The following is a 27,322-nucleotide window of genomic DNA, read 5'->3' as shown; positions in this document are numbered from 1 at the left end:
AAAATACCCCTCTCTTTAATGAATGCGCGCGTCTTATTCACGCTCTTCGTTGGTTATGGATTTGGTATTGAACAATTCTAAACTAACCCAAAATAAAATTATAAAAGGTCAAGTCAGGTAGGCATTATGGATCAACGGTGGAGATTAATAATTTTATATTATAGTCTGACTAGTTATTCCAGAAAAGTAAAGCTTAAGCTAACACATATATAAAAAATGGATAAAATCAAAAAATGAATAAAAGTGAAAGCTTTCTCTTTCTTTTTGATTTGAATTTCTGAAACAGAAAATAAAAAACTAAATAGTACACGCTTTTTATGTTGAAGCAAACGACACTACAGGAACCTGGAGCCAAGACGTAAATCCGCCGCAAACAACCCAGTTTTTCCGACGGTCTTGGAGCTTCCTCCGCCGTAACGCTGTTGCTTTCTCCACGAAGCTTGTCTAGCGCCGATTAAATTTGCCGTAGGGTGACTTTGTGCTTCTTCTCGTTTCTCTTTACAGGTTGGGATTTGTTTAAACCCTAGCTCTACTTTCTAAGTTTTGTGATCTCTTTTCTAATCTGGTGATTTATGTTTTTCTCGATAGATTGAGAGATCTAAGTGATTTAACTACTTTAGGATTGTTTGCAATTGTTTGATTTTAACTGGATTAGGATTTTCTCCCCCATTTTAGCTGTAATCGGAAATTTCGATGTTCGGAGATTTCGTCCTTCTTATAATTAACTGTACTTCGTCGTTATCGTTTCCTTGTAAATCATTTCCTTATGTGTCGTCGAAGTTGCAAAGTTTTGCTTTGCTATAATTTTTATAAGCTAAGTATCTTTTTGCTTATCTGCCTTCTCCTTTCTAGTTATCCCCAATTTCTATTGATTCTTGATGTCTCTAGGGCTTGTTCTTCCTTCTGTTGATCCACACTTATCCTTAATCCGTCGCGTGTCTAACAGTGGTTGTTCTTGTCTCATGTTCCAGAACAGTGATTGTTCCTGTCTACAAATATTGATTTTGTTCCTCTGATATCGATTTCTTGCTCAATCTATGCTTCACTTTAGGTTCTGAACACAGATGTCAAGTCCATTGAAAGAATCAAAAGACGATAGCTCAGACTCTGCTCGTCACATGAGGGAAGATAATGAATATGTTCGGTTAGTTGTGGCTCATGAAGCTGCTCCGGCTGAAATCATCGTATCCCAATCAGAGATGCGGAGCAAAAACTTGATGTGGTGGTTTAAAGCTTTGGGGATATGTGCACTGACTCTCTTGCTCACACTCTTTTTCGCCAAATGGGGAGTTCCTTTTGTATTCAAAAAGGTCATTTCTTTACTTCATTTCTCAATATCGATCCATATCACAAGCTCGTCTCTTTCGATTGGCGTAATAGTGTAGTTTCGATTTGTAGGTTCTTATTCCAATACTGAGATGGGAAGCAACTGCGTTTGGCCGTCCTACGCTCGCGATTGTCCTTGTCGTGTCCTTGGCTTTGTTCCCTGTGTTCTTGATACCTTCTGGTCCATCCATGTGGTTAGCTGGGATGATTTTTGGTTATGGTCTCGGTTTTGTTATAATCATGGTTGGAACCACCATTGGCATGGTTCTTCCTTACCTAATCGGGCTTATGTTCCGTGAACGCCTCCATGTAAGAAGCCTTTCGTTTCTCCTTTTTTCAAAGTCGTATGATCATTTTTTTCACAAGATCACTTGCTTATGTTTATTACAAAAAATGGCAGCAATGGTTAAAAAGGTGGCCTCGTCAAGCTGCTGTTCTTAGACTAGCTGCAGAAGGAAGCTGGTTCCATCAGTTCAGAGTCGTGGCAATCTTTCGGGTTTCGCCATTTCCTTACACGATTTTCAACTACGCAATCGTCGTGACGAGCATGAGATTCTGGCCTTACTTGTTTGGTTCCATAGCAGGAATGATACCAGAAGCTTTCATCTACATATACAGGTCAGTCTTAAAACATCTCTCCCGGAATTGAAATCATAATCCCTTTTTGAAAAACCTAATTCTAGATTCTGAAATTTTATATGCAGCGGTCGATTGATCAGAACATTTGCTGATGTACAATACGGACATCAACGTTTGACAACAGTGGAGATTGTATACAACGTTATCTCTTTAATCATTGCGATTGTGACTACTGTAGCTTTCACCGTATACGCGAAAAGAGCCTTGAGAGAGCTTCAAAACGCAGAAGCTAACGAAGATGAAGAAGTTCAGGTGAAGAAACAGACGAGATTAGAGATGAAGAACGTTGTTCAACACGAAGATAACCATCGGCGTTTGGGTTCTTCTCATGCATTGCCCTAACTGAAATTTATGTGGGAAGATATGATAATAAAAATGAATAGATTTTGTATAAAGCTTAATGTTGATTTTGTTTCTCAGCAGGAGTAAGAAGTAAATAACAAAAGTGGAATATCCGAATATGTCTAATGTAGTAAACCAGGAAGATTAGTCAAAAGGTTGGATTCTAATAGTGTTTGCTGATTCCAAGTTATCATAATATATATATATTATGAATAAAGTAAATTTTTGATTTTCAGCTCTCTCATTAATTTTGGAGGTGGTTAATTATCATCTTGTCTTTCATTAAAAAGTCTATATTAGCTTTTAACTTGGTTCAAATTAAGTTTAGTTATTAGTTTTTTACTCGGTTCAAATTAAATTTAGTTAAAATTTAATAATCTTAATAAAATATAATCTTATCTTTAAATTAAATATATTTTTAAATAAAAAAATCGACTATAGTTTTTTAAAATCTACCATTTTTTTAATTAAAAAAATTATTAGTTTCTTAATATATATATTTTTTAAAAAGGACCATTATTTTCTATACACCTCAATCATTGTTTTAATTAAAAACAAACTATTACTTTATTAATCTACTTTTTTTATAAAAAAACGACCATAGTTTTCTATATATCTCAATTATTGTTTTAATTAAAAAAAACACCTAAAATCGAAAATTTAAGAGTACCAACACAAAAACCCCTAAACTTTTATATCCACTCACCTCATCTTTAATTAACAATTAATCTCCAATATCTTATTTAAATAGATATATACATGCTAACAGTTATTATCTTTACAAATATCGTTTATGCTTTTTATTTTATAAGTATAAAAAATACGTATAGAACAAAACATGGTCAAAATAAATATTTCACTGATCAATAATATTCTTCTGTTATTTTGTTCTCATTACGTTTTTAGTTTTCTAAACCAAAAACCCTAGCTTGATTTGGCTAAACACGTTTCCGCTTCCTTTCTCATTGTTTTTGCAACTGAATATGATGCCAAAAGGTATAGTTTTCTTTTAACTTTATCTTTGATTATGTTCCGTGCTATTAATCATAATTGAAATCCATTAATATGTGTTCTTTCATAATTATAGGGTTCTGGTTATTTTCCGGTGCATCTTCCTTTACCACAAAATTCCATCTATGATGATGTCAACGTGTCTGACTCGAAGAACAAAAGCAAATTGATATCTTGGATGGAATGCAATCAACTTAATCCAGCGGCAATGACATTGTTATATTCCAACATCCCTTCTAGATGGGTATGGGATCCGAAGCGATGTGAATGGATACCCGGCTCACAGTTTCTCGGAGTTCGGGTGTGCTAGAGGATTGTCCACTTAATTCTGGTGAACTCATTATCTACGCCTTCTATTGATTGTGAGGAGAGGTCCGTTATTTTTAGGATATTAAAACTGTTGATGGTGTTCTTCATTCTATGTTCAAGAGGGTATGCTACACTATGAAGATCTTGACTTCTGGGATCACCCGATGTGTTGTGGAGTCTTGTCCGAGAGAGGTTGATCTTTTGAGATTTCTATTGGATTATGCTAGAGATCCATGCACCTTTGCGGATATTAGGACAGTATTTAGGAATGAAGCAAAGTGGAATCTACATATAGCATGTATTTTTAATGTTTTTTCATTGTACGTTTGGATAAAGAGATTAAGAATAATTGTTGATATCATATTTGGCCAAATTGTTGAAGAGAGAGAGCATATGACTTTTGTAGTCATCTGTTAAATTAGCAGATTTGAAGAGTGATACATTTCTACCCCATATTTGATGAATTCTCTAAGAATCATCCTGTTTCTTGATACATTATTAGAATAGTCAAACATATATCTATCTAGAAATAACTAGCTTTAAAAAAATAAACTTTTAGGCGAGTCGTTCTATAAAATCACTTTAATCTAAATTAAAATAGTTGAAAGTTCCATCACTATAACATAATTAGGAGATTCTAGAAAGAAAGAGGGAAAGAGGGAACGAGATAGATATATATATATATATATATAATTAGAGAGAGAGAAAAAAAATATTAATGGAAACCGATAATGGAATACTTAGATACAAGTTTATATGGCGAGGAAGAAGACAATGATGTGATAAAGAAACATCCGAAGAATAAGAAATACAAAGAAAATGTAAAAATGAGAGGGAACAAGAAGAGGAAGAAGAAATCCGGGAGAAGAAAATGAAGACAAAGCTGAATAAAAAAGAGGCCAAGGAAGAAGAAGATAATAAAGAAGAATAATAACTTTAAGATGACAAAGTAGACAACGAAGGAAAAAATAAAAAGACAATAAAGAAGGAAAATGATGAAGAATAGTGAGAAGAAAAATCAGGAAGAGTGAGAATAGAAAATTATAATTCGGAGAAGACGAAGATGATGGAAAAAAAGAATGATAAGATAATGAAAAGAAAAAAAATAAGATAAAAACAGTCAGAAAAGACAAAAAAGATATGACAAAGACAAAGAAAATAAAAACCGTAAGAAGAATAAAAATGCAGATTAGACCAAGACATCAAAGAAGAAGAAGGAGGAGGAAGGTAAGGATTTGGAGATGATGAATAAAAACTGAAAAAATATGTAGAAGGAATTGAAGATGACAAATGTGATGAATAAGAAGAATAAACTGAATATGATGAAAAGAAGAAAAGAAAAATATGAGGAAGACGATAAAAAAAACTAAAAAAATAAGAAGAAAAAGACGAAGCGGAAGAAGTTGAGGTTGAAGATAAGATGAAGAAGAAACGAAAGAATAATAAGCCAGAGAAGACGAAAACGATCAAAAGAAATTTCGGAAGACGAAGACAATCATATACAAAAAAAAAGAATAGTTGTTGAAAAGGACAAAAAATATAAAGAATAAGTCAAAGTCAAAGACGATTAAGTAGAAGAAGAAACATAAACCAAATATGTTAAAGAAGAAGAAGGAAAAAGCGTGAAATAACCGATTAGAATGACACACATTTATGATAAAATAGAAAGAGTTCTGTTGAGGAAGAGATAAAAAAATAGTCAGAAAAAACCTTCTGTAATTATAAATATACGAGTAAATGCTAATGGTCGAATGTTTAACATTGTTCTTATATTTTGGAAGATTTTTTTTAATAAAGTTAATAATTTAATGATGTAATTATTTTTATAAAATTTTTGTGCCCGCACAAGGTGCGAGCTAATTACCTAGTTGAAATAAAATAAGACCAGCAATGTGTTACTATATTTGTAAATTTTGTTTTTTGTCGGCAAATATTTCTTTTTAATACAAAGCGAGTATTTATGATTGTAAAATATTCCCAAGTTGATTTAAAACGACATCGTTTTGACGGAACTTGTTGTATTTGCCTTGACGCCAAAAAAAAATGTTTTAAGTATTGCCGCGCCAATGACGATTCGTCGTCTCCAATTCGCCACTTCTCTCTTCTCACGATCTGAATAACCAAAACACACCAGTGAAGAACAAATAAAATCATTTCCTCATGGTAACATCTCTTTTTTCTTAATCTAGATTTTCTAATCCACATGGTAGCATTTCATCGCCTTCATTCAATTTCTGGAATCATGTATACTTTTCCGAACGTTGACTTTAAAAAAAAATTATTTCCAGGCGTATTCCGGCGAAGATAAGAAGGAGAAGCTAAAGCTCTACTCTTATTGGAGAAGCTCGTGTGGCCATAGAGTGCGTATAGCCCTCAGTTTAAAAGGTCTCACTATTAATTTGTTTTGCTTCTGGTTCTTCTTCGATCTTCTTTTGGTTGATATATTTATTTATTAATTTTTTGGATTACTTTTGTTGCTCGATTTTTTTTAGGGATTGAATATGAGTATATACCAGTGAACTTGCTCAAGGGAGATCAATTCAATCCAGGTGCGTATATTTCAGTTTTGATTGTTTGTTTTCTTCTCCGATTCAAGTTCAGTGGACACATACCAAAAATAAATAAAAATAATGGACTTGTTTCAAAATTTCCAAACTAATATGCGTACTAGACTGGATTGTGTTTTGTGTCTGTGTATGTATGTGAATGTGTATATTATAATTTTGTATGCGATATGAGGTCTTATGTAGCTGTAGATTAAGTGATGTAGAAAGTAGCCCATCGAATTTTAGGGTTCAGTTCTAAATTCTTTACTATGGAAAAGAACCGAAAACATCTAAAAACGTAAACTAATTGCTTTCGAACAAAAATAAGATTGATTTAGAGAATTTCGTAGTTTCCTCAATAATCACACTCTTAATATACAATATATATACTTTTGATCCTAAAGATTTCATGAAGATCAATCCAATGGGTACTGTACCTGCGCTTGTGGATGGAGAAGTTGTGATCTCTGATTCTTTTGCCATTATAATGGTATGTAAAAAACATCAATTTTAGGTTTATAGTTTTGTAAATTGAAAGAAAATTCTCATCAATCTTGTTTTTTTTTTAAATTGTTATTGGCAGTATCTAGATGAGAAGTATCCTGAGCCACCTTTGTTACCTCGTGACCTCCATAAACGAGCTTTAAATTACCAGGTATTTTCGATCCAAAACCACTAAAAAATGTATACAGATTACGAGTGTAATGGTTCTCTTTTTTTTGGTATAATTTCAGGCTGCAAGCATTATCTCCTCTGGTATACAGCCTCATCAAAATCTAGCTATTATTGTAAGGACATGAGATTGATTTTAATTTCTTGGATAAAACAGAACCATTTATGTTTTTTCGTTCTTCTCGGTACAGAGGTATATCGAGGAAAAGACAAATGCTGAAGAGAAAATAAATTGGATTAATAACGCTATCACTAAAGGATTTACAGGTATGATCGTATCTCTAACATAATCAAGAACCAAGATATATATGTTGTGAAAATTGTCATTAGTTTGAGACTTTGATGTAGTCTTTTCTCATACTCAGTATTACTCTTATATGTCTCGTTTTGTATCTCAGCTTTGGAGAAACTATTGGTGAATTGCGCTGGAAAGTATGCGACTGGTGATCAAGTTTACTTGGTATTTTCTCTAAATCCTCGTAATAGTAACACCACTCATTTTCATGACCAAAAATTAGTAACACTCTCTTCCAAGATATCGATAAAGTATTGCTTTGTTTAAAAAAACCGTTGATTTATTCGCAGGCTGATCTTTTTATAGCGACCCAAATCCACACAGCAGTTATCAAATTCAAGATTGATGTGGTACTAAAACATTTCCCCTTGATTTTTTTTTCTTTTTCAAAACTCTTCTTGGCATAACCGTGGTTTCTTACTTCTAACACTTATGTATGAATTTTTTTCTACAGGAACCGTATCCGACTCTTGCAAAGTGTTACGAGTCATACAACGAACTGTCTGTGTTTCAAGATTCAATCCCCGCGAAACAGCCAGATGCTCCAACTCCAACCAGCTGATTCCGTGAAACTTTTCTCACCTTTTACCACGTTTTCAATCAGTTGTGATGGATATATCGTCACAATGTCTTCAAAATGATCACAATTCTTAACTTTCTTTCGTACAACGAAGTGTCTGTGTTTAAGCACATTAGAACATATGTACTGTTTATTATATTCTGATGATCGTGGTGCACGTTTGCTATTTTTAGCTCTGTTCCTTGCGTTTATCACAGGAAAAATGGGCAATCTTGATCCAACGGTTCTCATTGCTTTAGAGCTTATTCATCTAATGGGCCGAATCTTTGTCGAGCCTGGGCCTTTTGTATGAAAGGCCCAAATATTTCGCATATTCTTTTTTTTTTGTCGTCAATTTCGTATATTCAAAACATTCTTATAGAACCTTTTTTTTTAGTCGTTTCTTATAGAACCTTAAAACTTTGATTAGTTTTAAAATAATAAACAAAACCCATTTTGTTGATTTGCTTTGACGCTAAATGACAAAAAAGACTTGATTTTACATTTGGTATCCAGTGTCGTCTCCGAATTCGCCACTTCTTCTCTGTACTAAACTAAACTAATCGCTTGAATCTGTGTAGAACAATTCATTTCCTTCCTGATCATGGTTAAGCCTCTTTCTCTCTTACTATCGTCATATCAGATCATCGTCTTCCCTCTTTCTCTCTTAAGAATCGTGATAACTCTTCAATATATTTTCTCGATGTGATCAGGCGAATTCCGGCGCAGAGAAGAAGGAGAAGCTTAAGCTCTACTCTTACTGGAGGAGCTCGTGCGCGCATCGTGTCCGTATCGCCCTCGCTTTAAAAGGTCTCGCGGTTGATTTTGCTTTCGCTTCTTACTCATTTTGTGAATATATAGTTTTATGTTTTTTTTTTTCTTTCATCTGAATTGGGTCTTGTTCGATTGTTTTTAGGGCTTGATTATGAGTATATACCAGTGAATTTGCTCAAGGGAGATCAATTCGATCCAGGTGCGTTCTTTACTTGTTTTTGTTTTGGTTTCAAGAAGGTTACAGAGAACTTGATTGAACATTTGCAGAAACTATATTGTAACTGTCTGGATGAGAATGTTAATTGAACTGTATCACTTTTATTTATGTTAACAAGTCTTATGGTTTTGATCCTCAAGATTTCAAGAAGATCAATCCTATGGGTACCGTACCAGCGCTTGTGGATGGAGAAATTGTCATCTCTGATTCTTTTGCCATTATACTGGTCAGTGAAACATCCATTGAGGGTTTTTTTTTTTTTTGTTGGTCTGATTTTACAAGGAACATTTCATCAATTGTGGTTTTTCATTTTTGAATTCGAAGTATCTGGATGAGAAGTATCCTGAGCCGCCTCTGTTACCTCGTGACCTCCATAAACGTGCTGTAAATTACCAGGTATTTTTACATTTGAATCATGCTTTTGTAACATGTGTTGCCATGAACATTACGAGCTTAGATTGTCCTGGTTCCCACGGATGTTTTTTTTTTGTTCTCCTTTTCCATGTAGTGAAATTTTTATGCAGATTGTGAGTAATGGTTCTTCTTGTTGTATATTTCAGGCCGCAAGTATTGTCTTTTCTGGCATACAGCCTCATCAAAATCTAGCTGTTATTGTGAGGACCTGAGTTTGTTGTCAATTTCCTAGATTCTACCATTGTGGGTTCTCTAGATAAAGCAAACATAGTTACGTTTTTCATTTTTTCTTACAGAGGTATATCGAGGAAAAGATAAATGCTGAAGCGAAAACTGCTTGGGTTAAAGATGCTATCACAAAAGGATTTACAGGTGTGAGATCTTTACTCTACCCCTAGTCTGCAACATTCATTGGGATAAGTAATAAGATACAAAGGCGTAAGTCAAGTAATCAAGAAGCAAGACAGTGTTGTCAAAATGTTTTTAGTTGATACTGTCGTTCTGAGTTAAATATATCAATGCTTAATGCCTAACTTTGATGTTTGACGTTTACTGCTATTACCGCCTTATTTGTTCAGCTCTCGAGAAACTGTTGGTGAGCTCTGCTGGAAAGTATGCAACTGGTGATGAAGTTTACTTGGTAATTGCTCTAAATCTTCTAAGATTGGAATTTGGAGAACACCTCAGTGATTCTTTTGTCCCTTTAGAATACTACCCTTTATTACAACCAGTAAGTAGTCAAGTTTTTAAGCCTTGAAACATTATTTTGCAGGCTGATCTCTTTCTAGCACCACAGATCCATGGAGCTGTCAACAGATTCCAGATTAACATGGTAGTTCTTCTTCCAGCACTCAACATTGTTTCAGGCCTAGATTTCTTTTTTTGCTTATTATGTCCCCAAATCCTTGGAATCCTAGATCAGTTTTACCCTCACATCCACACAGATATAAAGATTCTGTTGTAGTTACATAACGAAATCTTCACTCGATTTAATTCTCTTGTATGCATTTGTACAGGAACCATACCCGACTCTTGCAAAGTGTTACGAGTCATACAACGAGCTTCCTGTGTTTCAAAATGCAGTCCCAGAGAAGCAGCCTGATGCTCCTTCCACCATCTGATTCTGTGAACCGTAGTAAGCTACTCTCAGCTCAATTAAAACCTCAGACGACAACAACACAAAGATGATAATAATAATTACCTTGTACTCATATATAGATGTATCATACAAACCACTTTACTTCTTAGTTCCTCTATTTGTATCATACAATAAAGGTCACAGAGTTGTGAATACTCTAAGATATCTTATGCATTCAGAGGAAGCCTTTGTCTTTAAGACTCTGGACTGTCTCCTTAACCGCATCTTCAACCGCAGTAAAAACCATCCCGAGCTCAATCAATCTCTTAGCCGCATCTTTACACGGCGTAAGTCCAGGTTGAGTTTCTTTACCAAACCTGTGAACATCAAACTCAGGGAAGAGTTTGGACACAAGAGCAGCGAACTCACTGAACTGATAAACCCCATTAGTGCATAGAAACCGACCAGAAGCTCCAGGTGTTTCGAATAGCATCACGTGGCTTTTAGCCACATCTCTCACGTGCACTGCACCGAGCCAGTGATGCTCTTGTGTCTCCGTCGAGCCTTGTAAGAGCTGTAGCAAAACGGCACAGCTTGCGTTTAGGCTCGGTTGAAGAAGCGGTCCGAGACACGTTGATGGATGGATCGTGACGATGTTGGTTCCATGCGTCTCCGAGAATTCCCAAGCCGCTTTCTCAGCTAGTGTCTTCGAAATTGGATACCATTTCTACATAAACAAAATTGTTACAAATGTATAAAATTTCCTTAATGGTTTTAAAATCAAAAATTGATGAACCTGCATCGACTTGCAAAAGTTGAGATCAGTCCACGACGACTCATCGACGGGTTTTCCTTCTGGCCAGTTAGGGTTCGGAACCAAGGCTGAGATCGATGACGTGATCACCACGCGTCTCACGTTGAACCTCTTAGCTGCTTCCAACACATTGATCGTTCCCTTAACCGCCGGTTCGACCAGCTCCTTCTCTGGATTTACAGGTGGATCCAACGTACAAGGTGATGCCACGTGGAACACTCCCGCGCAACCATCAATGGCTCTGGAGAATGCGTCCGAGTCTAGGAGATCGGCTTCGAAGATCTTGATCTCGGTGTTAATGTCGTCGGATCCGGGTAGTTTCAGGAGATGGGTCGGGTCGGATCCTGGGTAAATCGAGGCGTGGATTTTGGTATACCCATTCTCAATTAACGTTCGGATTATCCAGGATCCGATAAAACCATTCGCTCCGGTCACACACACTGTCTCCTTCGCCATTGATGATGATTAAGTAAGAGCTTAGTTTCTCTCTTTCTTTGGATTGCATTTTAAGTGGATCAAGCTTCGTATTTATTTACTGAAGATAGGAAAAAAATATCACTTTCCAGTTAAAAAGGATCTTTTGTTTTCTAACTGAGAAAGAAAAAAAAACGATTTTTTTCTTAAAAGATATATGCGTTGATAGAGAAAAACTTATCGTTGACATGATAATTATTATCCACTAGTTATGTAGACTTTTCAAAATTCTGCTAACGAATTAATCCTCTAGTCTATAGATGAAAACCGCCGGAGCGCCGCCGCATAGAGGTGGTTCATCTTCCTCCGCCGCTTACTTTTACGGGTCTTCATCATCTTCCTCCGCTAGCTGTAGAGTTCTCGTTGTGAAGATGGGAGGGAAAAGCAAGAACCATCAATCTACCTCTTCTAAGGTCTACTCACGATTCACATTTATGTAAAGGTTTCGTCTTTGAGACCCAAAAATTTAACTTTTCCCCGGAAAATTGAGAATTTTACAACCCACTACCTAACGTTGAGGTTTATAGATTTTAATGAGTTCTGAAATCCTCAATCATTTTAAACAATTTGGTTCCTCTTAGATCTCTATTGTTGGAGTTATGAATATGATGGATGTCCATTGAGCATTTTGCAGACCATAGTTCATAGATTTGTATGAATTTTGAAATTGTTAATCCTTTTTTGTAGTTTTTGATCGATTTGGTTCCTTTTGAGATCTCTATTATTGGAGTTATGGATATGATGAATGTCCATTGAGCATTTTGCAAACATTGATCTGCTTTTGTTTTTTCATAGCAGGATTCAGATCCAGAACCACCAAGAATCAAATCGAATGTGAAGCATAACTTGCAGCTTCTCAAGTTATGGAAGGCATGTAGTAGTCTGATCTTTTTCTCCCTAACAATATATATCTAACCAATTTGAGTCCATTGAATGTGTCTCTAATCCTTGGAATGTTATGGTATATGTAGGAGTTTCAGAACAGAGGATCTGGCACGGCTAAGCCAGCAACTAGTTACAGGAAAAAGAAAGCAGAAAAAGACGAGTTACCGGATGATAGCGAGCTATACCGTGATCCTACCAATACCCTTTACTAGTAATTACTCTGTTAATATTCTCATTTTCATTATCTTCATTGTTGGTTCAAGAATGGTTTTTTGAGATTTGAAAGTTTAAGGAATGTTTGTGTTTATCCTGAAAGCGGTTTTACAGCACGAATCAGGGTCTGTTGGACGATGCAGTTCCGGTTTTGCTTGTTGATGGTTATAATGTGTGTGGATATTGGATGAAGCTAAAAAAGCATTTCATGAAGGGTAGGCTTGACGTTGCTCGCCAGAAGTTAGTTGATGAACTTGTGTCCTTCAGTATGGTTAAAGGTACAACCTTTCGAAAAATCTAGAACTGATTTCATCCGTCAATGATTCATTTCGCTATGCTAAAGATTGATTTGAAGTTTATTTGGTGTAGAGGTTAAGGTAGTGGTTGTGTTTGATGCTCTCATGTCTGGTCTCCCTACTCACAAGGAAGACTTTGCTGGGTAAAGTAAATCTGCTTCTTTTTCTTTTTTTTTCTTGCTTTCTTGTGTTTAACAGTTGTTTTCAATATCTTTCTCTACTTGAAAATTCAAAAAGGTTCTCTCTTTTCCAGTGTTGACATTATTTTCTCAGGAGAAACTTGCGCTGACTCTTGGATTGAAAAGGAGGCAAGTAAAAATGATCTCTTAACACCAAAGATAGTTCCAATTAATGGGTTTTCTAGAATCATCACCGATGTTTCTTAGATTCTGATAAGATTCATGATATGGACAGGTGGTTGCATTGAGAGACGATGGATGCCCCAAAGTTTGGGTTGTAACATCTGATGTATGTCAACAACAAGCAGCACATGGAGCGGTATTGCGCACATCTTGACAATGTTATAAACTCTCATATCTTGTTCTTGATTTGTAACTCGTTCTTTACAGGGAGCTTATGTTTGGAGTAGCAAGGCATTGGTTTCTGAGGTAAGATCCATAAAGGAAGTCCTCTTTTTTAGGTGATTCGCTTTCGACTTTTCATGTGATCTTGTGAAACATTGTATTGTAGATCAAATCAATGCATAAGGAGGTTGAGAGAATGATGCTAGAAACAAGGTTACATTGGTTTTTTGAGTTCTGTAATTGGCGCCGTTTTCAAACTCTGCATTTGAACAAAAAAAAAAAATCAGAAAACTCTGCTCTACTTTTTGTTACACAGGTCAACATCTTTCCAAGGGAGATTGCTGAAACACAATCTTGATTCTGAAGTCGTCGATGCTCTTAAAGATCTAAGAGACAAATTATCAGATAACGAATCAAAGAGATGACAAAGACCAATCCGGATTATATCTAGGCCCGGTCTCTCCATTTTAACTTCTGTCCCAAGTAAGCTAATCTGACTTATGAAGCAGATGTTGGCAGGAAATGAGAGAGAGCTCAAGAGATATGTTGTTGTGTCTTGTATCTGAATTTTTTTTTTAACTAATCTGTAGATTCGTTTTCTTTGGTCCAAACATTGGTTTTGAGGTGTACAGATCATTTGTGAAATCAAAATTCTGAATTTTATATTAAACAAAACCCTTTTTTCATAAATAAAAGACAAAAGTTTGACAAGGAAGAATCATGGGAATTTCAAACAGAACTACCACATCAATCTCAAACTTTTACTCCATACGTGTCTTCCTTCATTTTCTTGAGTTTGTGTCGGTTTTTGAACTCATTGATGAACTTATTCGCATTGATAAACTTCAGTATATTCGTTTCCTCAAGTCGAGGTACTCCTAGTCAAGGAATTTTGCTAAGTTTCTAAACTGAGTCTTGATGTCTATTGTGATTCAGACTGGGTTGGCTTGTCCTCAAACTCATCGTTCTTTGACAGGTTATGTGGTTATACTTGGAGATTTCCCTGTTTCCTGAAATAACCAAAATGCAATCTACTGTTTCTCGTTCTTTCGCAGAAGCTGAGTATTGTGCCATGTCATTTACATATTCCAAGATACAGTGGCTTCAGGAATTCATTCAAGCGATTAGAAGTTGGTTCCAAAGAACAAAGGCACATCACACATGTAAACCTTCAAGCACATCACAATTATCGTCATATAATAACTACAAAATGGTGGATTAATGGGTCAAAATGAAAAAGCTACTCAACAGGAGATTTTAAGTAGTTACTCAAAGACCACCGGCCTCACGTTAACTGGAAGAACGAATTTGGTTTTTTTTTTTTAATCAGTTTTACAATTTTGGTTTTTTTTTCAAGGAGAATAACTTATAGGATACAACAGAATACCAGATACTTATGTTATCTATAATCTTATATATAAAACTTGGCCAACTCTCTCCAGTTGAGTGACACATCAGCGCTGGAGAGAGCGCCACCTGTCATCTTCAAACATTAATAAAATAAATAATTAATTATATTTAAAGCAAACAAATTAAAACACATTAAAAATATTAAAACATTTTAAATTACATTAAAACACATTAAAGCACGTTAATAGATATTAATATATATTTATATTAGAATGAAATTCAAATTTAATTTAAACATATACAAACGTATAAATATTATATAATACAAGACTTTTTAAATGCACAACTCTATTTTTTTAAAATGTTTTAAAATTTATTTATAAACTAAAAAAATTAATTAATTTTTAATGCAAGTGAAAACAAATTATGAAACTAAATAACTCAAATAATATTATATAAAAATTCAACTAATAAAATTATAAAATACAAATCATATTTAATAAATGATTAAAAAGATAAAAGTTATTGAAAAAGTAATAGTAAAAAGAAAGGTATCCACATAAAAATGTCATCTATGATTTTTTTAAATAATAAAAAAGATAGAATCAATAAAATATATATAACCAAAAAAAATTCAAATGATAAATTAAGAAATTAATAAGTATTATATTAGTAATTTATAAGAATAAAAAGAATATAAAGATCGAAGAAAAAATGAAACTATTTAATACAACTGGTGTAAAAAAGATTACATATAATGTATCGTCAAGAAGAAATCGAAGAAAATATAAATATTTTAGAAAAAAATATATTAATAAGCAAACATAAAATTCAATAAAAAAATATTTAAAATATATAAATTAAAATAAGATCCGCGCATACGCGCAGGTTCTCTCCTAGTAATAGTTAAAATTTACTCAGTCCAAAAATTTACTATACTCAGGCTATAAAAGATAACTCCGGATCGAATAATAAGTTCATTAATCCTTTTAAGTTTTGACACATTAAAGAAGAAATACATAAAAATCTATAAAAAAAAAGTCCTTGTTATCCAGTTTTCGTTTGCATCCATCATTTTCCCTCGTTGACCTTCACAAGAAGATAAAAAAAGATCCGTGAGAGATAATTTCAATAATGCACAAAAATACATGAATCTATAGACTATAGACTATATAATACACAGAGTAACACAGACAAAACTTGAAATTGTCGTTTAGAACCCATTGACTTTCTATGAAGAAACTTCCATAAAAACACGTGTACAGACAAAGTTACACACACGCATATAAATATGACAGAGCAGAAGATGGATGTACTGAACAAGTGACGATAAACAGAGAATAATAGATCCCATTAAACATCAAAACATTACAGAAATAATTTTAAAAATTCAAGAAAATAAGAAACTATTGGTAATAATAACTCAAGTCAACGGAAGAAACAGACGAAGAGATTCACGAGATATCCGCCTTCTCATTTAATCTTTTTTGTCCTTAAAAGAGACATTTCTTTATTTCAGTACACTTCATGGCCCGACTTCTCCGACCACGTTGTCCTAATAATACCATGTCACTTGAATGGTTCTAACAAAACTTATTTGCTCCGTTCAAAATTTTAAAAATATCATAATAATTTGAGCAAGTTCAACCATCCATGGAAACAAATTTCATCTGTGAAGAAATGAAAACCTAAAGATTATTACTTGTATTAGGTTTTGATTAATGAGTGTCTTCTCCATTTTTTTTTTTTTTGATAAAATGTCTTTTCCATCATTCATAAAAATAAATAAATAAACTTTCCGTAAGGCCGGCTCGAATTATTAGTTTGGCAAATGAAAAACTCAGGTTACTAATCAGATCGAATTCGTCGCACAAAATGTCATGCCTTTTTCAAGATATTTATATAGCAATATGCTTATTTGTATTGATTCTTCTGAAAACCACTGAATATAATAAGGTCCCCTACTGCATGATTCTTGGAGAAGGATAATATCCAGATTAGATAAATATATAAAAAAATACTCAACGAGGAATTGGTTTGTTGTTAATAAAATAAGAACACATTCTAGTATTATTCTAAAGTAGTGTGATTAAAAAAGTCAGAGAGTCAACGGACTGTCAGAGTCGTGTCCTGGGTCCGTCTAGTCAGAGAGTCAAGCATTTTGTAGCTTGACCCATTCTCATTTAATCCGACGGTGCTTGTGGGCCTCTTGTCTTTTCTATCGTCCGATCGTGGTCCTCCCACGTCATTTCTCCATTTCCCTGACGTCACGCACACATTCTCGTGTTCTTCGCATCATCAAACTGATAGTCTATAGTATTTCATTTTTTTTTTTAGAATATGCAGCTTCTAGATAGATTTTTATATATATAGAGAGCATAAATGTTGAGTTTTAAAAAAAAAAAAAAATTCAACAAACTGAACAAAGTCGTCTGAGTATATAATCTAAGGGATAATTAAACAACAAGTGAGATTTTTTTTGAAAGAAAAATAAACTCCAAATAGTTTAGTCTCTGACATGCTATATTAGAATCCCGAAGAAAGGAAGGCAGAATATCCCTTTCAAAAAGTCAGGAAGATTTAAGACCGATGCCAAATGTGTATACATATCGACTTATATAGACATCATCAGATCGAAAATCTTTTGCTTCTTCATATATAAATATAAATATAACACATTTGCACCATTTTTGTGAGGAAATTTTAAAAAGGTATGCATGTATACGTGGGTGGACTTAGGCGCGATATTAGGTGTGGCAAAGGGCAAGTGCTACATACAAAAGTTTAAATAGTTTAGTTTTTAATGATTTTATAAAAAGTCCAGAAGTCAAATAGTTCAAAACCAACTATGACTATTATTTTTGTTATTTAATATTATATAATGTTCCAAGTCATAATATTTTCTAGATCCGTCCTGCATATAGACATGTGAATGATAATAAGCAATAATGTAAACCTACCGAACTTTATAGCACGTCACAGATTTAGAATTTAACCGTGTCATATTAAGACCATCAAATATACTTTCTCTTTTTCACGCGAGTTCATGCAATTATATAGTTTTTTTGTTAGAAATATTTAATATAGATGTTATGTTTTTTATTTTTATTTTTTTTGTATTGGTGTAGAGGTTATAAGGTAGTGGTTGTGTTTGGTCTCCCTCCTCACAGGGAAGACAATGCTGGGTAAAGTAAATCGGCTTTTTTCGTAACCGTTATTTCAATATCTTTCTCTACATATGTACTTACGAAGATCAATAATTGCAATCTCTAACGTTCAATAATATGGACTCTCAAGCTCAAGAATCTCTCCACAAGTGCATGCTGCTGGTTGGTCCAAACGAATTCTTGAGGACATGAAGATTCGATATAACGACATATATAAAAAATATCGTCAGTTATCAATATTATTCTTATTTTGAAATAAAACATAAATTGAAGGACTAGATGTAGTAGGAGCGATGGCCAAAGGTCATATTCATGCATTAAGTTTTTTTGTCCCCACAGTTAAATTAAAAAAAGTTAGAATTTGTAATTTTGTGTAAAAGAAGACAAATGATTCTACGATAAACTTGTGGCTGCATTATTGGTTGGGCGGTCCATACAACACACACAAGATAGATACAAAACTGAACACCGGTCTTATTCTTCCATGCAATTTGGTCGGTTTTCTTCTATGGCCACCTCTCAAAACCCGGATATTAAAAAAAAAAAAAAATCAGGCCAGACCATGCATTTTTATGTTTTATAAATGTAATATATTCTTTCGTCGTTAATTTACTTATTCTTATCATTCTTTAAATAATTCATTTTCTATGCTAAAATCATATCTAAAATTAAGATTAAACAAGAAAGTCCCATCTTTCGTCTGGATGTGGCCCGATCATGACTCGATCGAGCGCTTCTTCTCTGATTGATGTACTTGATGGTGCTGCTTGAAACTGCCTGGCTTGATCGTGCTGTGAGCTGGCTTTATTGAGCTATAACTGGCCTAATAAAACAAAAGTTTCACCACTTTCGTTTATTTGAATGATATTTTATCAGCAAAATCCAGTATATAAACACTGACGTTAATATATTATCGCTATTTTGTATGTCCAGTTTATACCTTAAATTTACTTGTTCTCCTACAATTTTCTAACAAGTTGCAAATATCTTATCAATCATGTACAATGCCATAGCATTCATAGGCCGGCTCATCATGTTATAAGACGTTTGAATCATACTTATAAAATATAGTTTTTTTTGGTCAATTTGCATTTACATGTATATAATTTTTTCATGGCTGTAAAAATTCAAGAAAAATATTTTCTAAACTCTTTTCATGCCGAGCATTTATGGAAGCATTTCGTCATTTATTAAACTTTCAAAGTCAGTTAGACGAATAGGTAATTCTTGTATGTGACGTTACTGTTCGTTACTCATACTGAGGGATATTTATATTAGGTTTGGATATGGAAATTAAATGTAGGATGTGCAAAATAAAAATATGAAAGTGAAACATTTAAGATACTAATCAATACATAAAATACAAACAAAAGAGTAAATGCAAAAAGAGCCAAGAAAAAGGGTTGACAGCCGCCAAGAAGGCCCAGGCCACGAAATGCCTGTGGCTCCCTTATTCCCAATACACGATATTATATTGACATCTATATATTTCAGGAATAAAAATAGACATTTTTCTACCGGAAAGTAGAGTCAAATATCATGTATATTAAAAAAAAAAAAATTTGGCAAGCTTAAATCACTAGTAACTCGTGTTCTTAGAAAAACACATATTTAATCACCATAATGTTCCAACCAAATGTATATAGTGGAAGCATAAACACGAACCAATTTGAAGATGATCTAAAGAATTAAGTACACATTTTTTTGTTCTTGATTTCTACAGGTAGATAATCATAAATTCATAATTGTCAAAAAATCATAACTGAAATTACAGTGAAATGACTCTAGTTATGGTCCTTCAACTCTAAAATCAACCTTTTAACCCCCAGACTACCACGAGCTATTAATCGTTGATTTTTATCCATACAATTTCTCTATCACTAACCATCAATGATCTATAAATATTTCTTAGTTATAACAATTTTCTTTTGTAATGGATTATGGATAGAACTGATGAAAAAGAGAGCCTGAAGAAAAAATCATTAAGTAGTAATGATTGTTTTCCCAACTATGTATAAGTTGATTTCTAGGCGATACTTTTTTCAATTTATAAAGATTCTAGTGATCACTGAATATTAAAAGACTTTATCTAAACACATGTGAAGAGCAGTTGGCCAGACAAATCATATGAAGAAAAATAGTTACTTACCTAAGACCAGGACAAAAATAACCAATCACGAGCTAAATAAAAGTTGATTCTTATTGTATATATTAAAGTTGAAGAAGTCTATTTTACTACAACATTCTAGTAAGAGAGAATTTGAAAGTGAAGGATACTAGATACAAAGGTCGGTCCATATTGTAAACAGAAACTTGATACATCGCTACTAATTTTTTTTTTATCGCTAATAAATAATTGCGAGAAAGGGTCCACAATAAAAGTTCGACTACTAATACCCATATATCAATTTAAGAACGAAGTTGGTGGAATAAATTAAAATAAAAGGTTCGAAAGTATTGTTATTATCCACCTAACTATACAAATTTGATGACCAGATTGTATTAATGGTAAACCAAATCAACATTATGTTTTCGTACGTGATCGAAATTTTAGAACACAAGAATGTGAAAAATACGATCCGAATCTTGATTTGGTGAGCAAAATATTTTTTTAAAATCAATAGCAAAAAATGGGAGGTCGGTCCATGTCACTGGAAGCTAGATACATCAAAAATATTTAGAAATATATTAAGATAATTGCGATAAAGGAAGGTTCAATAATTATTAGAGTGTGACTATTATACTGATATAATAATAAAGTTGGCGGGATAATGAAATGCTAAATTTCAATTTATTATTGTAAAGGTAAATTATGTCAACTAACTACAAAAATTGATGACCAATGAGATTGTATTGATGGGTAACCAAATCCAATGAAATTCTATTTTAGGGAAAACGAATACGGTTATTGGTTAAAGGGTCTGATTTTAGTTAGGACAAGACTTTTGATAGTGAGCGCATAAGACTTTTAGGTGTTTTAATTACTTAACCAATCTAGTATCATCTTAAATTGCTTAAACTTATTTCAAATCCTTAAGTTTCATATTCTCGAACCCGCTTGAATCTTTTCTCATATTATGACTGATAGCGCGTAAATTTTACAGTTGCTAATGCACATAATTAAGTAATGGTGAAATTTTCACTCTGCAGATTTAGCCACATAGTAATCATCAGGCTTAAAATTTTGAAAACTTTTAAATCGATTTCTCTGTCTATAAACTATTGTAACTTTTAGTTTTCATATGTAAAAAGCTTTTTACCAACACTTATGATACAAAAAAACCACATTTTTGCATTTGACATGGATGATTGTATTCTCTTCGAATTTAATTAGAGGCGTTTTATAGAAAAATAAAGCAATCGATTAACAAAAATATTACATATTTTATTATAAGTTCAAATATAAATATAATTATATATATATATCGCCAATTTTTTTTCTATTTAATCTTTAAAGTTCGTTATTAAATAGAGCAAATTAAATAAAATATAAGTTAATAAAAATTAACGATTAAATAGAATATGTTTATATTTAATCACTAAATTAATATATATATATATATATATATCTGCGTTTTATAGAAAATAATGCAATCGATTGACCATAATATGTTTTTGATATCATGGTCTAATGTATATTTTTTTGGTTTCTAAGTTACTTGAGTTTTGGTATGCGACATCCAAATACAGAAAAGTCTACTATACTAAGCTTATGATATTTGTTGTGATGCATGCATTCACGGATTTCTTTTAAATTGTAACATTTGAGAATTTAAATAAGAAGATAAAATAAATTTAGTAACAGAGTAAGGTTCTGAGAAACCCCACTCTTATTTCTTAGTAGCCCCACTACCACCTCCCTAAGCTCCCTTTCATTCATTCCCCATTCAAGTTAATATTTTAAAATTCATTTTTCCATATCAAACTTCTTTATAACAATTTGACCTACAAAAAGCTTAACTATAACAATTCTACACCAATAACTTAAAACAATTTAGAAAATGTATATATAAGCTAATATCTAAACAATGGTATTTTACGAACAGCGAAAAGAAATATTTTTAGCTAAAGTTAGATTTTTATTGAATATTAATAGGTGATATATATGAATATACAATTTTTGAAGAATTGATTAGTAGCTTCTAATATACGAAGTTTGTGTTCAACTTCTTACTAACTTTGGAAACATGGAGAGTGTTGGCCAAAAAAAAACTTGAAGAGTTTGTTTTGCATTCATAAACTGTAGAAATAATAATTTATAACGAAGATATGGTGGGCCAAAAATATCGTTTTAAAGATAACGAAATCAATAAAAGAACGTTCATGAAGCAAATGAAAAACATGTAAATATATTTATGACGAGTGACATAGTGAGCAAACATAATATTATTATTTTATTAGTAATATAGGTCACCAATCAGAATTCTAGCTCATTGATTTGATGAATAAAATAACAGGAATTATCCACAAACTTAGTATTATTGTATTTTGAATCCGAGATCCGATTAGTCTATATTTTATGCATCCTTTACCATTAGGCACTATGAGGAAAATGTTTTACATTTTCGCGTTTCTTTGGTTGCAATAGACGTACGTTACATTCAGTGGAACTTGTCTTCGGATATATATCATAATCGGATCAAAAATTAAGAGTAAACAACAATTCAAAATTAAACAATCTATTTGCATATATATAACTGGAATCAAATTATTGTTAAGTAATTATAGTGTCTCTAAATACCTAGGACCTATCAGTCCATACGTAAACAGAGCTAGTGAGGATTGAAAGATCTGCCAAATGGATCGTTTTACGTGCGTGTGCGTGGACGATATAATTTCTTAAAACATTAATATACAAGATTCGTTAAACTATTAGATTCTTTAACTAGAAAAAAACTATTAGATATTTTTTAATGAAAAAAAAAAACTAGAAATGGGAGAGTGAGAGAAAGGTCCAAAGGCACGGCTAAGAAAACAAAACCGTGGACACCCTGTCCTCAATTTGACAAGTCTTTGTCTCCTCTTAACTCTCTTCTTCTTCTCTCTCTGTCTTATTCTCGTTTGGTCTCAACTCCTAAAACCGACGACGTTTCATTCCTAAATAATCTTCCTTTCTTCTTCTCCTCCTCTTATCTCTACCCAACACCACTCAATTTCATATATCTTTTTCCCTTCCCTTGTTTAGTATAAAAACCAACAAACCCTTAATCCTTTTTCATCTTCATCTTAATCCACATGCATACACAACATATATAGTATCTCTTAATATATGGCAATTGTGTCTTCTACAACAAGCATCATCACCATGAGTAACCAAGTCAATGAAAAAGGCATAGAAGAAGATGATCATAGAGGGGGCCACGAGAGTCGTGTTCATAATGATGATGAAGCTGATGATCATGACCATGACATGGTCATGCCTGGATTCCGATTCCATCCCACAGAAGAAGAACTCATAGAGTTTTATCTTCGCCGTAAAGTCGAAGGCAAACGCTTCAATGTAGAACTCATCACTTTCCTTGATCTTTATCGCTATGATCCTTGGGAACTTCCGGGTAAATATACATTCCACATAAATATATACGCATAAACCGTCTCAAACTATTTGGAAAAGAGACACACAATATGCATACATACAAATACTAAGATCTTTAGACACAATCAACTTCCTTCTCTCTTTCTCTCTCTATTTCTTTTCTTAAACCTAAATATAACCGATCTTAAAGAAAAATGTCTATGTCGATCTCCAATATTTCTCAATATATCGTCCAACACTTTCTTCTCTTTTTACTTCTTTTTGTGATGGATATGATTTATTAATTTAACCAAAAAATGACAAAGATTTATATTTTTTTCTTAAACTAATACAAACTTCTTTTATATCAACATAAAATATTCACATACGTGTGTCTATATGAATAGAAGATTTACTTTTTGGGGTTATTTTAAGATAACATATGATTTTTATTAATATAAATATGTATGCATATATGCAGCGATGGCTGCAATAGGAGAGAAAGAATGGTACTTCTATGTGCCAAGGGATCGGAAGTATAGAAATGGAGATAGACCAAACCGAGTAACGACTTCAGGGTATTGGAAAGCCACCGGAGCTGATCGGATGATCAGATCGGAGACTTCTCGGCCGATCGGATTAAAGAAAACCCTAGTTTTCTACTCCGGTAAAGCCCCTAAAGGCACTCGTACCAGTTGGATTATGAACGAATATCGTCTCCCTCACCATGAAACCGAGAAATACCAAAAGGTATGAATTTAATCAAAATTCTCTTTATATATTTTATCCCTTAACCCTGGCTACGTTGCTATGCCTTACCAAATTGAAATGAAATCCCTAGGTTGTTTGAATAATATTTGTTTGATTTTGAGTAGTTTATTTATTTTTTCAATTTTGGAATTGATTCGGTAAGATCCAAAATACTTGTGAAAAAACTAATTAAATGTAAGGCGGCGTTTGCGCTTAAATCCAGAAAATGTTCATGCCATACGCATGAACTCTTTAAATTGCTAGCCATGGCCCATATGTATAGTAGAATGCATTAATAGATATAGCTACATACACATAATTATCTATACACACAAGTACCACATTCGACATTCACACATCTATATGTATATATATACCTTAATTTCTGCAGTCTTGATTAATGTTCTTACAATTCAATTCATCACATTACTCCTGCTCTTTCATGTCTTCTATTTAAGTTGCCCGACATTTTTCAAATTCCTTTGGCATATGTGTATAACAATATAACTATATACAAAAGATTTAAACTATGAGTGATGACGGTATATGGAACAGACCGAAAAAATAATATATTTACTGAAAAACTGCTATTTACATTATTTTTTTCGGGTTGTTCCATATTCTAAGTCGTTACTCTTTGTATCCGTTAAATTTGTGTAAGATGTATGCGCTGTAGTAATTCTTATTTGATAGCTAAATGCCTAAAACACCAATTAAGCTTGACATGAATTTACAAATTAAAACTAAATTTGTTTGTATTTTACATCCAATTCCACTATAGTGAAAATGTATAAACTTAAATTCTTAACTCTCTAATGTACATGCACGTCAAATGAAAGTAGTATACCGATGAAATCGCCATAGAATATAGTTGAAATCAGATTTCTTCTAAGCGTGTTATGTACCTTTTTTATTTATTAATTATTACCATACTCTAAATTGATACTCAAGTCTCTAATCATATGTGTTTCATATGTATCTTTAGGCTGAAATATCATTGTGCCGAGTGTACAAGAGACCAGGAGTAGAAGATCATCCATCCGTGCCACGTTCCCTCTCTACAAGACATCATCATAACTCATCATCCCGCTTGGCCTTAAGACAACAACACAACAATTCATCCTCATCTAATCATTCCGACAACAACCTTAACAACAACAATCTCGATAAGATATCCGCCGAATATTCCGGCGACGGAAGCACCACAACCACAACCACCACAAACAGTAATTCTGACGTCACCATAGCTTTAGCCAATCAGAACATATATCGTCCAATGCCTTATGGTGCAAGCAACACACCGATAATCTCTACAAGTAATAATCAAGACGATGATGAAACCGCCATTGTTGATGATCTTCAAAGACTTGTTAACTACCAAATATCTGATGGAGGTAACATCAATCACCAGTACTATCAAATCGCGCAACAGTTTCATAACCAACAACAGCTAAACGCAAATGCAAACGCGTTGCAATTGGTCGCGGCGGCGACTACAGCGGCGCTAACGCCTCAAACGCAAGCAGCGTTAGCTATGAACATGATCCCTGCAGGGACGATTCCAAACAATGCTTTGTGGGATATGTGGAATCCACTAGTACCTGATGGAAACAAAGATCATTATACTACTAATATTCCTTTTAAGTAATTTTATTTGATCTTCAATAATATTACCAGTTACTAAATAATGCTGCGTGCTTCGTTATATATATATATATATATATATATATATATATATTTTATATATACTCTAAACAAGTTAGTTCTAGACTATGATTGATTATTGCGATATATGTAACGGAACTGATCTCTACATATTTACTATTTAGTCAATTTATAAGCAGTGCATTTTATCCGATATAGTTTATATTTTTTCTTAAGAAAATTCAATGAGATATGAATATAAATTATGACTAAGGTATATATCAAACCCGAGTTGAACCAAAAAGTAAATAAACCTCTTCGGTTACATTATACGTATATGATCAGTTCGCAAATAACATAAAAAGTAGACTAGTTAAAATCACAAATTTTCTGTTTCGATTTTTAAAACCTGATAAGTGCAACTTTATAGATAAACAATCTAGTAACTCTTGATAATTCATTGTTCAAAAAACTCTTTTTGATAATTCAACATCTAATGACAAAAATAGATAAGGCGGTGGTTAGTATATTGCCTCCACAAGTATAAGACTTAGGGTTTGACAAAAAAAAAACCTAGGAAGTCCCATGTAATATCTAACAAGACCATACGTTTTAAAAGTCAACATATTTAACTTTCCACAAATTTCGGATAATAGTTTATATCTCGGTTCAAAATCTTTCTGTCACAAAACTATCTAGTAATTTGTTTGTCCACTTCCATTTCTTTACAAGAAATGACAAGCTTTTGTAAGTATATATCAACTTTTACTAAAATTTCAATGTATTTTTGTTTGGTTAACTCTTAGTTAAACTATGTCATGACTTTGAGTAAGTTCAACTTAAAAAAAAAATTAAGTTCAACTTACAAATATTATTGATAAATATTTTTTTTTTTCAGATAGTTACGTGTACTAGGGTTTTGTTTGTTAAACGTAAGTCTTCACTAGTTTCTAGCTAGCTCGCCTACAAAACTAAAAAAAAATCGCTAAACCAAACCGAATCTGTGAAATACTGATTCGTTGTTATTTTACATGCAGAAACCAGTTCGGTTAACAATATTTTTTCCAAGTGACGAAAAGACAAATGTTTAACTTTTTTCTATCTTTTCTTAAGGATTTTTTTGTTTGTTTGTAATATATGTACAGAACTACAGATGATCAAAAGATTCAAAACTTCAAATTTCATTACCTCTAGGTTGCTGCAAAAGCCCATTAACCTTTATTGGGCTATACATTCCATATTTTTTTATCTCTTCACATCCCAACTAAACTTGGGCTGTGGATTTGGGTTAAAGTTACAAGGCAATTTTCCGCTAAACTTGAAATATTGGGATTGATTCGACCAAACAAAAAAATCCGATTGTGATTCCTTAAATCTTGATGTCTCGACGCCCAAAAAAAAAATTTGATGTCTCATTCTGCATATTTATTAATACAGGTGACTTTTTGGGAGTTTTTCTTTTATGTCGTCAAATAGTCGGGAGTCTACTATAGATTGGGATGTAGCCG

At 33.1% G+C, this 27,322-nt stretch overlaps 6 protein-coding genes across 8 annotated transcripts; 5 read left to right on the top strand and 1 right to left on the bottom strand.

Moving 5' to 3' along the window:
- Window positions 1–258: 258 nt before the first annotated feature.
- Window positions 259–2,538, top strand: LOC18012637. Its single transcript, XM_006395731.2, has 5 exons — window positions 259–504; window positions 1,052–1,310; window positions 1,399–1,635; window positions 1,727–1,944; window positions 2,031–2,538. The coding sequence occupies exons 2-5, from the start codon at window positions 1,065–1,067 to the stop codon at window positions 2,305–2,307; spliced, it is 978 nt and encodes a 325-aa protein (XP_006395793.1). The 5' UTR covers window positions 259–504; window positions 1,052–1,064; the 3' UTR covers window positions 2,308–2,538.
- Window positions 2,539–5,645: 3,107 nt separating this feature from the next.
- LOC18012906 (glutathione S-transferase Z1) lies at window positions 5,646–7,783 on the top strand. 2 transcript variants are annotated; one of them, XM_006395730.2, is made up of 10 exons: window positions 5,646–5,790; window positions 5,916–6,012; window positions 6,120–6,176; window positions 6,578–6,663; window positions 6,757–6,828; window positions 6,908–6,961; window positions 7,037–7,112; window positions 7,244–7,305; window positions 7,431–7,490; window positions 7,595–7,783. In XM_006395730.2, exons 1-10 carry the CDS (start codon window positions 5,788–5,790, stop codon window positions 7,700–7,702), a joined length of 675 nt encoding a protein of 224 aa, XP_006395792.1. In that variant the 5' UTR covers window positions 5,646–5,787; the 3' UTR covers window positions 7,703–7,783. The 2 variants fall into 2 exon arrangements, with proteins under 2 accessions (XP_006395792.1, XP_024007335.1); XM_024151567.1 differs by lacking the exon at window positions 5,646–5,790 and adding an exon at window positions 5,798–5,833.
- A 389-nt stretch (window positions 7,784–8,172) lies between these two features.
- On the top strand, window positions 8,173–10,444 carry LOC18012872 (glutathione S-transferase Z1). The gene is made up of 10 exons (XM_006395729.2): window positions 8,173–8,306; window positions 8,413–8,509; window positions 8,616–8,672; window positions 8,831–8,916; window positions 9,015–9,086; window positions 9,251–9,304; window positions 9,401–9,476; window positions 9,683–9,744; window positions 9,877–9,936; window positions 10,121–10,444. The coding sequence occupies exons 1-10, from the start codon at window positions 8,304–8,306 to the stop codon at window positions 10,223–10,225; spliced, it is 672 nt and encodes a 223-aa protein (XP_006395791.1). The 5' UTR covers window positions 8,173–8,303; the 3' UTR covers window positions 10,226–10,444.
- LOC18012710 (cinnamoyl-CoA reductase 1) lies at window positions 10,293–11,477 on the bottom strand. Its single transcript, XM_006395726.2, has 2 exons — window positions 10,979–11,477; window positions 10,293–10,909 (listed from the first exon to the last, which is right to left on the bottom strand). Exons 1-2 carry the CDS (start codon window positions 11,450–11,452, stop codon window positions 10,418–10,420), a joined length of 966 nt encoding a protein of 321 aa, XP_006395788.1. The 5' UTR covers window positions 11,453–11,477; the 3' UTR covers window positions 10,293–10,417.
- A 172-nt stretch (window positions 11,478–11,649) lies between these two features.
- LOC18012709 (uncharacterized protein YacP) lies at window positions 11,650–14,063 on the top strand. 2 transcript variants are annotated; one of them, XM_006395725.2, is made up of 10 exons: window positions 11,650–11,883; window positions 12,269–12,340; window positions 12,442–12,566; window positions 12,683–12,846; window positions 12,938–13,007; window positions 13,118–13,172; window positions 13,279–13,362; window positions 13,434–13,472; window positions 13,555–13,601; window positions 13,705–14,063. In XM_006395725.2, the coding sequence occupies exons 1-10, from the start codon at window positions 11,731–11,733 to the stop codon at window positions 13,811–13,813; spliced, it is 918 nt and encodes a 305-aa protein (XP_006395787.1). In that variant the 5' UTR covers window positions 11,650–11,730; the 3' UTR covers window positions 13,814–14,063. The 2 variants fall into 2 exon arrangements, with proteins under 2 accessions (XP_006395787.1, XP_024006814.1); XM_024151046.1 differs by having other exon boundaries at window positions 11,659–11,883; window positions 12,266–12,340.
- Window positions 14,064–23,066: 9,003 nt separating this feature from the next.
- LOC18012848 (NAC domain-containing protein 35) lies at window positions 23,067–25,888 on the top strand. Its single transcript, XM_006395723.2, has 3 exons — window positions 23,067–23,460; window positions 23,902–24,170; window positions 25,156–25,888. Exons 1-3 carry the CDS (start codon window positions 23,175–23,177, stop codon window positions 25,816–25,818), a joined length of 1,218 nt encoding a protein of 405 aa, XP_006395785.1. The 5' UTR covers window positions 23,067–23,174; the 3' UTR covers window positions 25,819–25,888.
- Window positions 25,889–27,322: the final 1,434 nt, after the last annotated feature.

This window comes from Eutrema salsugineum, unplaced genomic scaffold (assembly GCF_000478725.1).
Source record: "Eutrema salsugineum unplaced genomic scaffold, Eutsalg1_0 scaffold_6, whole genome shotgun sequence".
NCBI lineage: Eukaryota > Viridiplantae > Streptophyta > Magnoliopsida > Brassicales > Brassicaceae > Eutrema > Eutrema salsugineum.
This window is presented reverse-complemented; position numbering and strand designations above follow the sequence as displayed.

Excerpts from the sequence above, each read along its gene's own strand:
- LOC18012709 (XM_024151046.1), top strand. The coding sequence starts at position 11,731 with ATGAAAACCGCCGGAGCGCCGCCGCATAGAGGTGGTTCATCTTCCTCC. Across the intron at positions 12,567-12,682 it reads CCTACCAATACCCTTTACTA|CACGAATCAGGGTCTGTTGG; the intron begins GTAATTACTCTG and ends GCGGTTTTACAG. Across the intron at positions 13,363-13,433 it reads AACAAGCAGCACATGGAGCG|GGAGCTTATGTTTGGAGTAG; the intron begins GTATTGCGCACA and ends CGTTCTTTACAG.
- LOC18012710 (XM_006395726.2), bottom strand. The coding sequence starts at position 11,452 with ATGGCGAAGGAGACAGTGTGTGTGACCGGAGCGAATGGTTTTATCGGA. Across the intron at positions 10,910-10,978 it reads ACTTTTGCAAGTCGATGCAG|AAATGGTATCCAATTTCGAA; the intron begins GTTCATCAATTT and ends TTGTTTATGTAG.
- LOC18012906 (XM_006395730.2), top strand. Across the intron at positions 7,113-7,243 it reads TATCACTAAAGGATTTACAG|CTTTGGAGAAACTATTGGTG; the intron begins GTATGATCGTAT and ends TTTGTATCTCAG. Across the intron at positions 7,491-7,594 it reads TCAAATTCAAGATTGATGTG|GAACCGTATCCGACTCTTGC; the intron begins GTACTAAAACAT and ends TTTTTTCTACAG.
- LOC18012872 (XM_006395729.2), top strand. Across the intron at positions 9,087-9,250 it reads AACGTGCTGTAAATTACCAG|GCCGCAAGTATTGTCTTTTC; the intron begins GTATTTTTACAT and ends TGTATATTTCAG. Across the intron at positions 9,477-9,682 it reads TATCACAAAAGGATTTACAG|CTCTCGAGAAACTGTTGGTG; the intron begins GTGTGAGATCTT and ends TTATTTGTTCAG.
- LOC18012637 (XM_006395731.2), top strand. The coding sequence starts at position 1,065 with ATGTCAAGTCCATTGAAAGAATCAAAAGACGATAGCTCAGACTCTGCT. Across the intron at positions 1,311-1,398 it reads TTCCTTTTGTATTCAAAAAG|GTTCTTATTCCAATACTGAG; the intron begins GTCATTTCTTTA and ends TTCGATTTGTAG. Across the intron at positions 1,945-2,030 it reads GCTTTCATCTACATATACAG|CGGTCGATTGATCAGAACAT; the intron begins GTCAGTCTTAAA and ends TTTTATATGCAG.
- LOC18012848 (XM_006395723.2), top strand. The coding sequence starts at position 23,175 with ATGGCAATTGTGTCTTCTACAACAAGCATCATCACCATGAGTAACCAA. Across the intron at positions 23,461-23,901 it reads TGATCCTTGGGAACTTCCGG|CGATGGCTGCAATAGGAGAG; the intron begins GTAAATATACAT and ends GCATATATGCAG. Across the intron at positions 24,171-25,155 it reads AAACCGAGAAATACCAAAAG|GCTGAAATATCATTGTGCCG; the intron begins GTATGAATTTAA and ends ATGTATCTTTAG.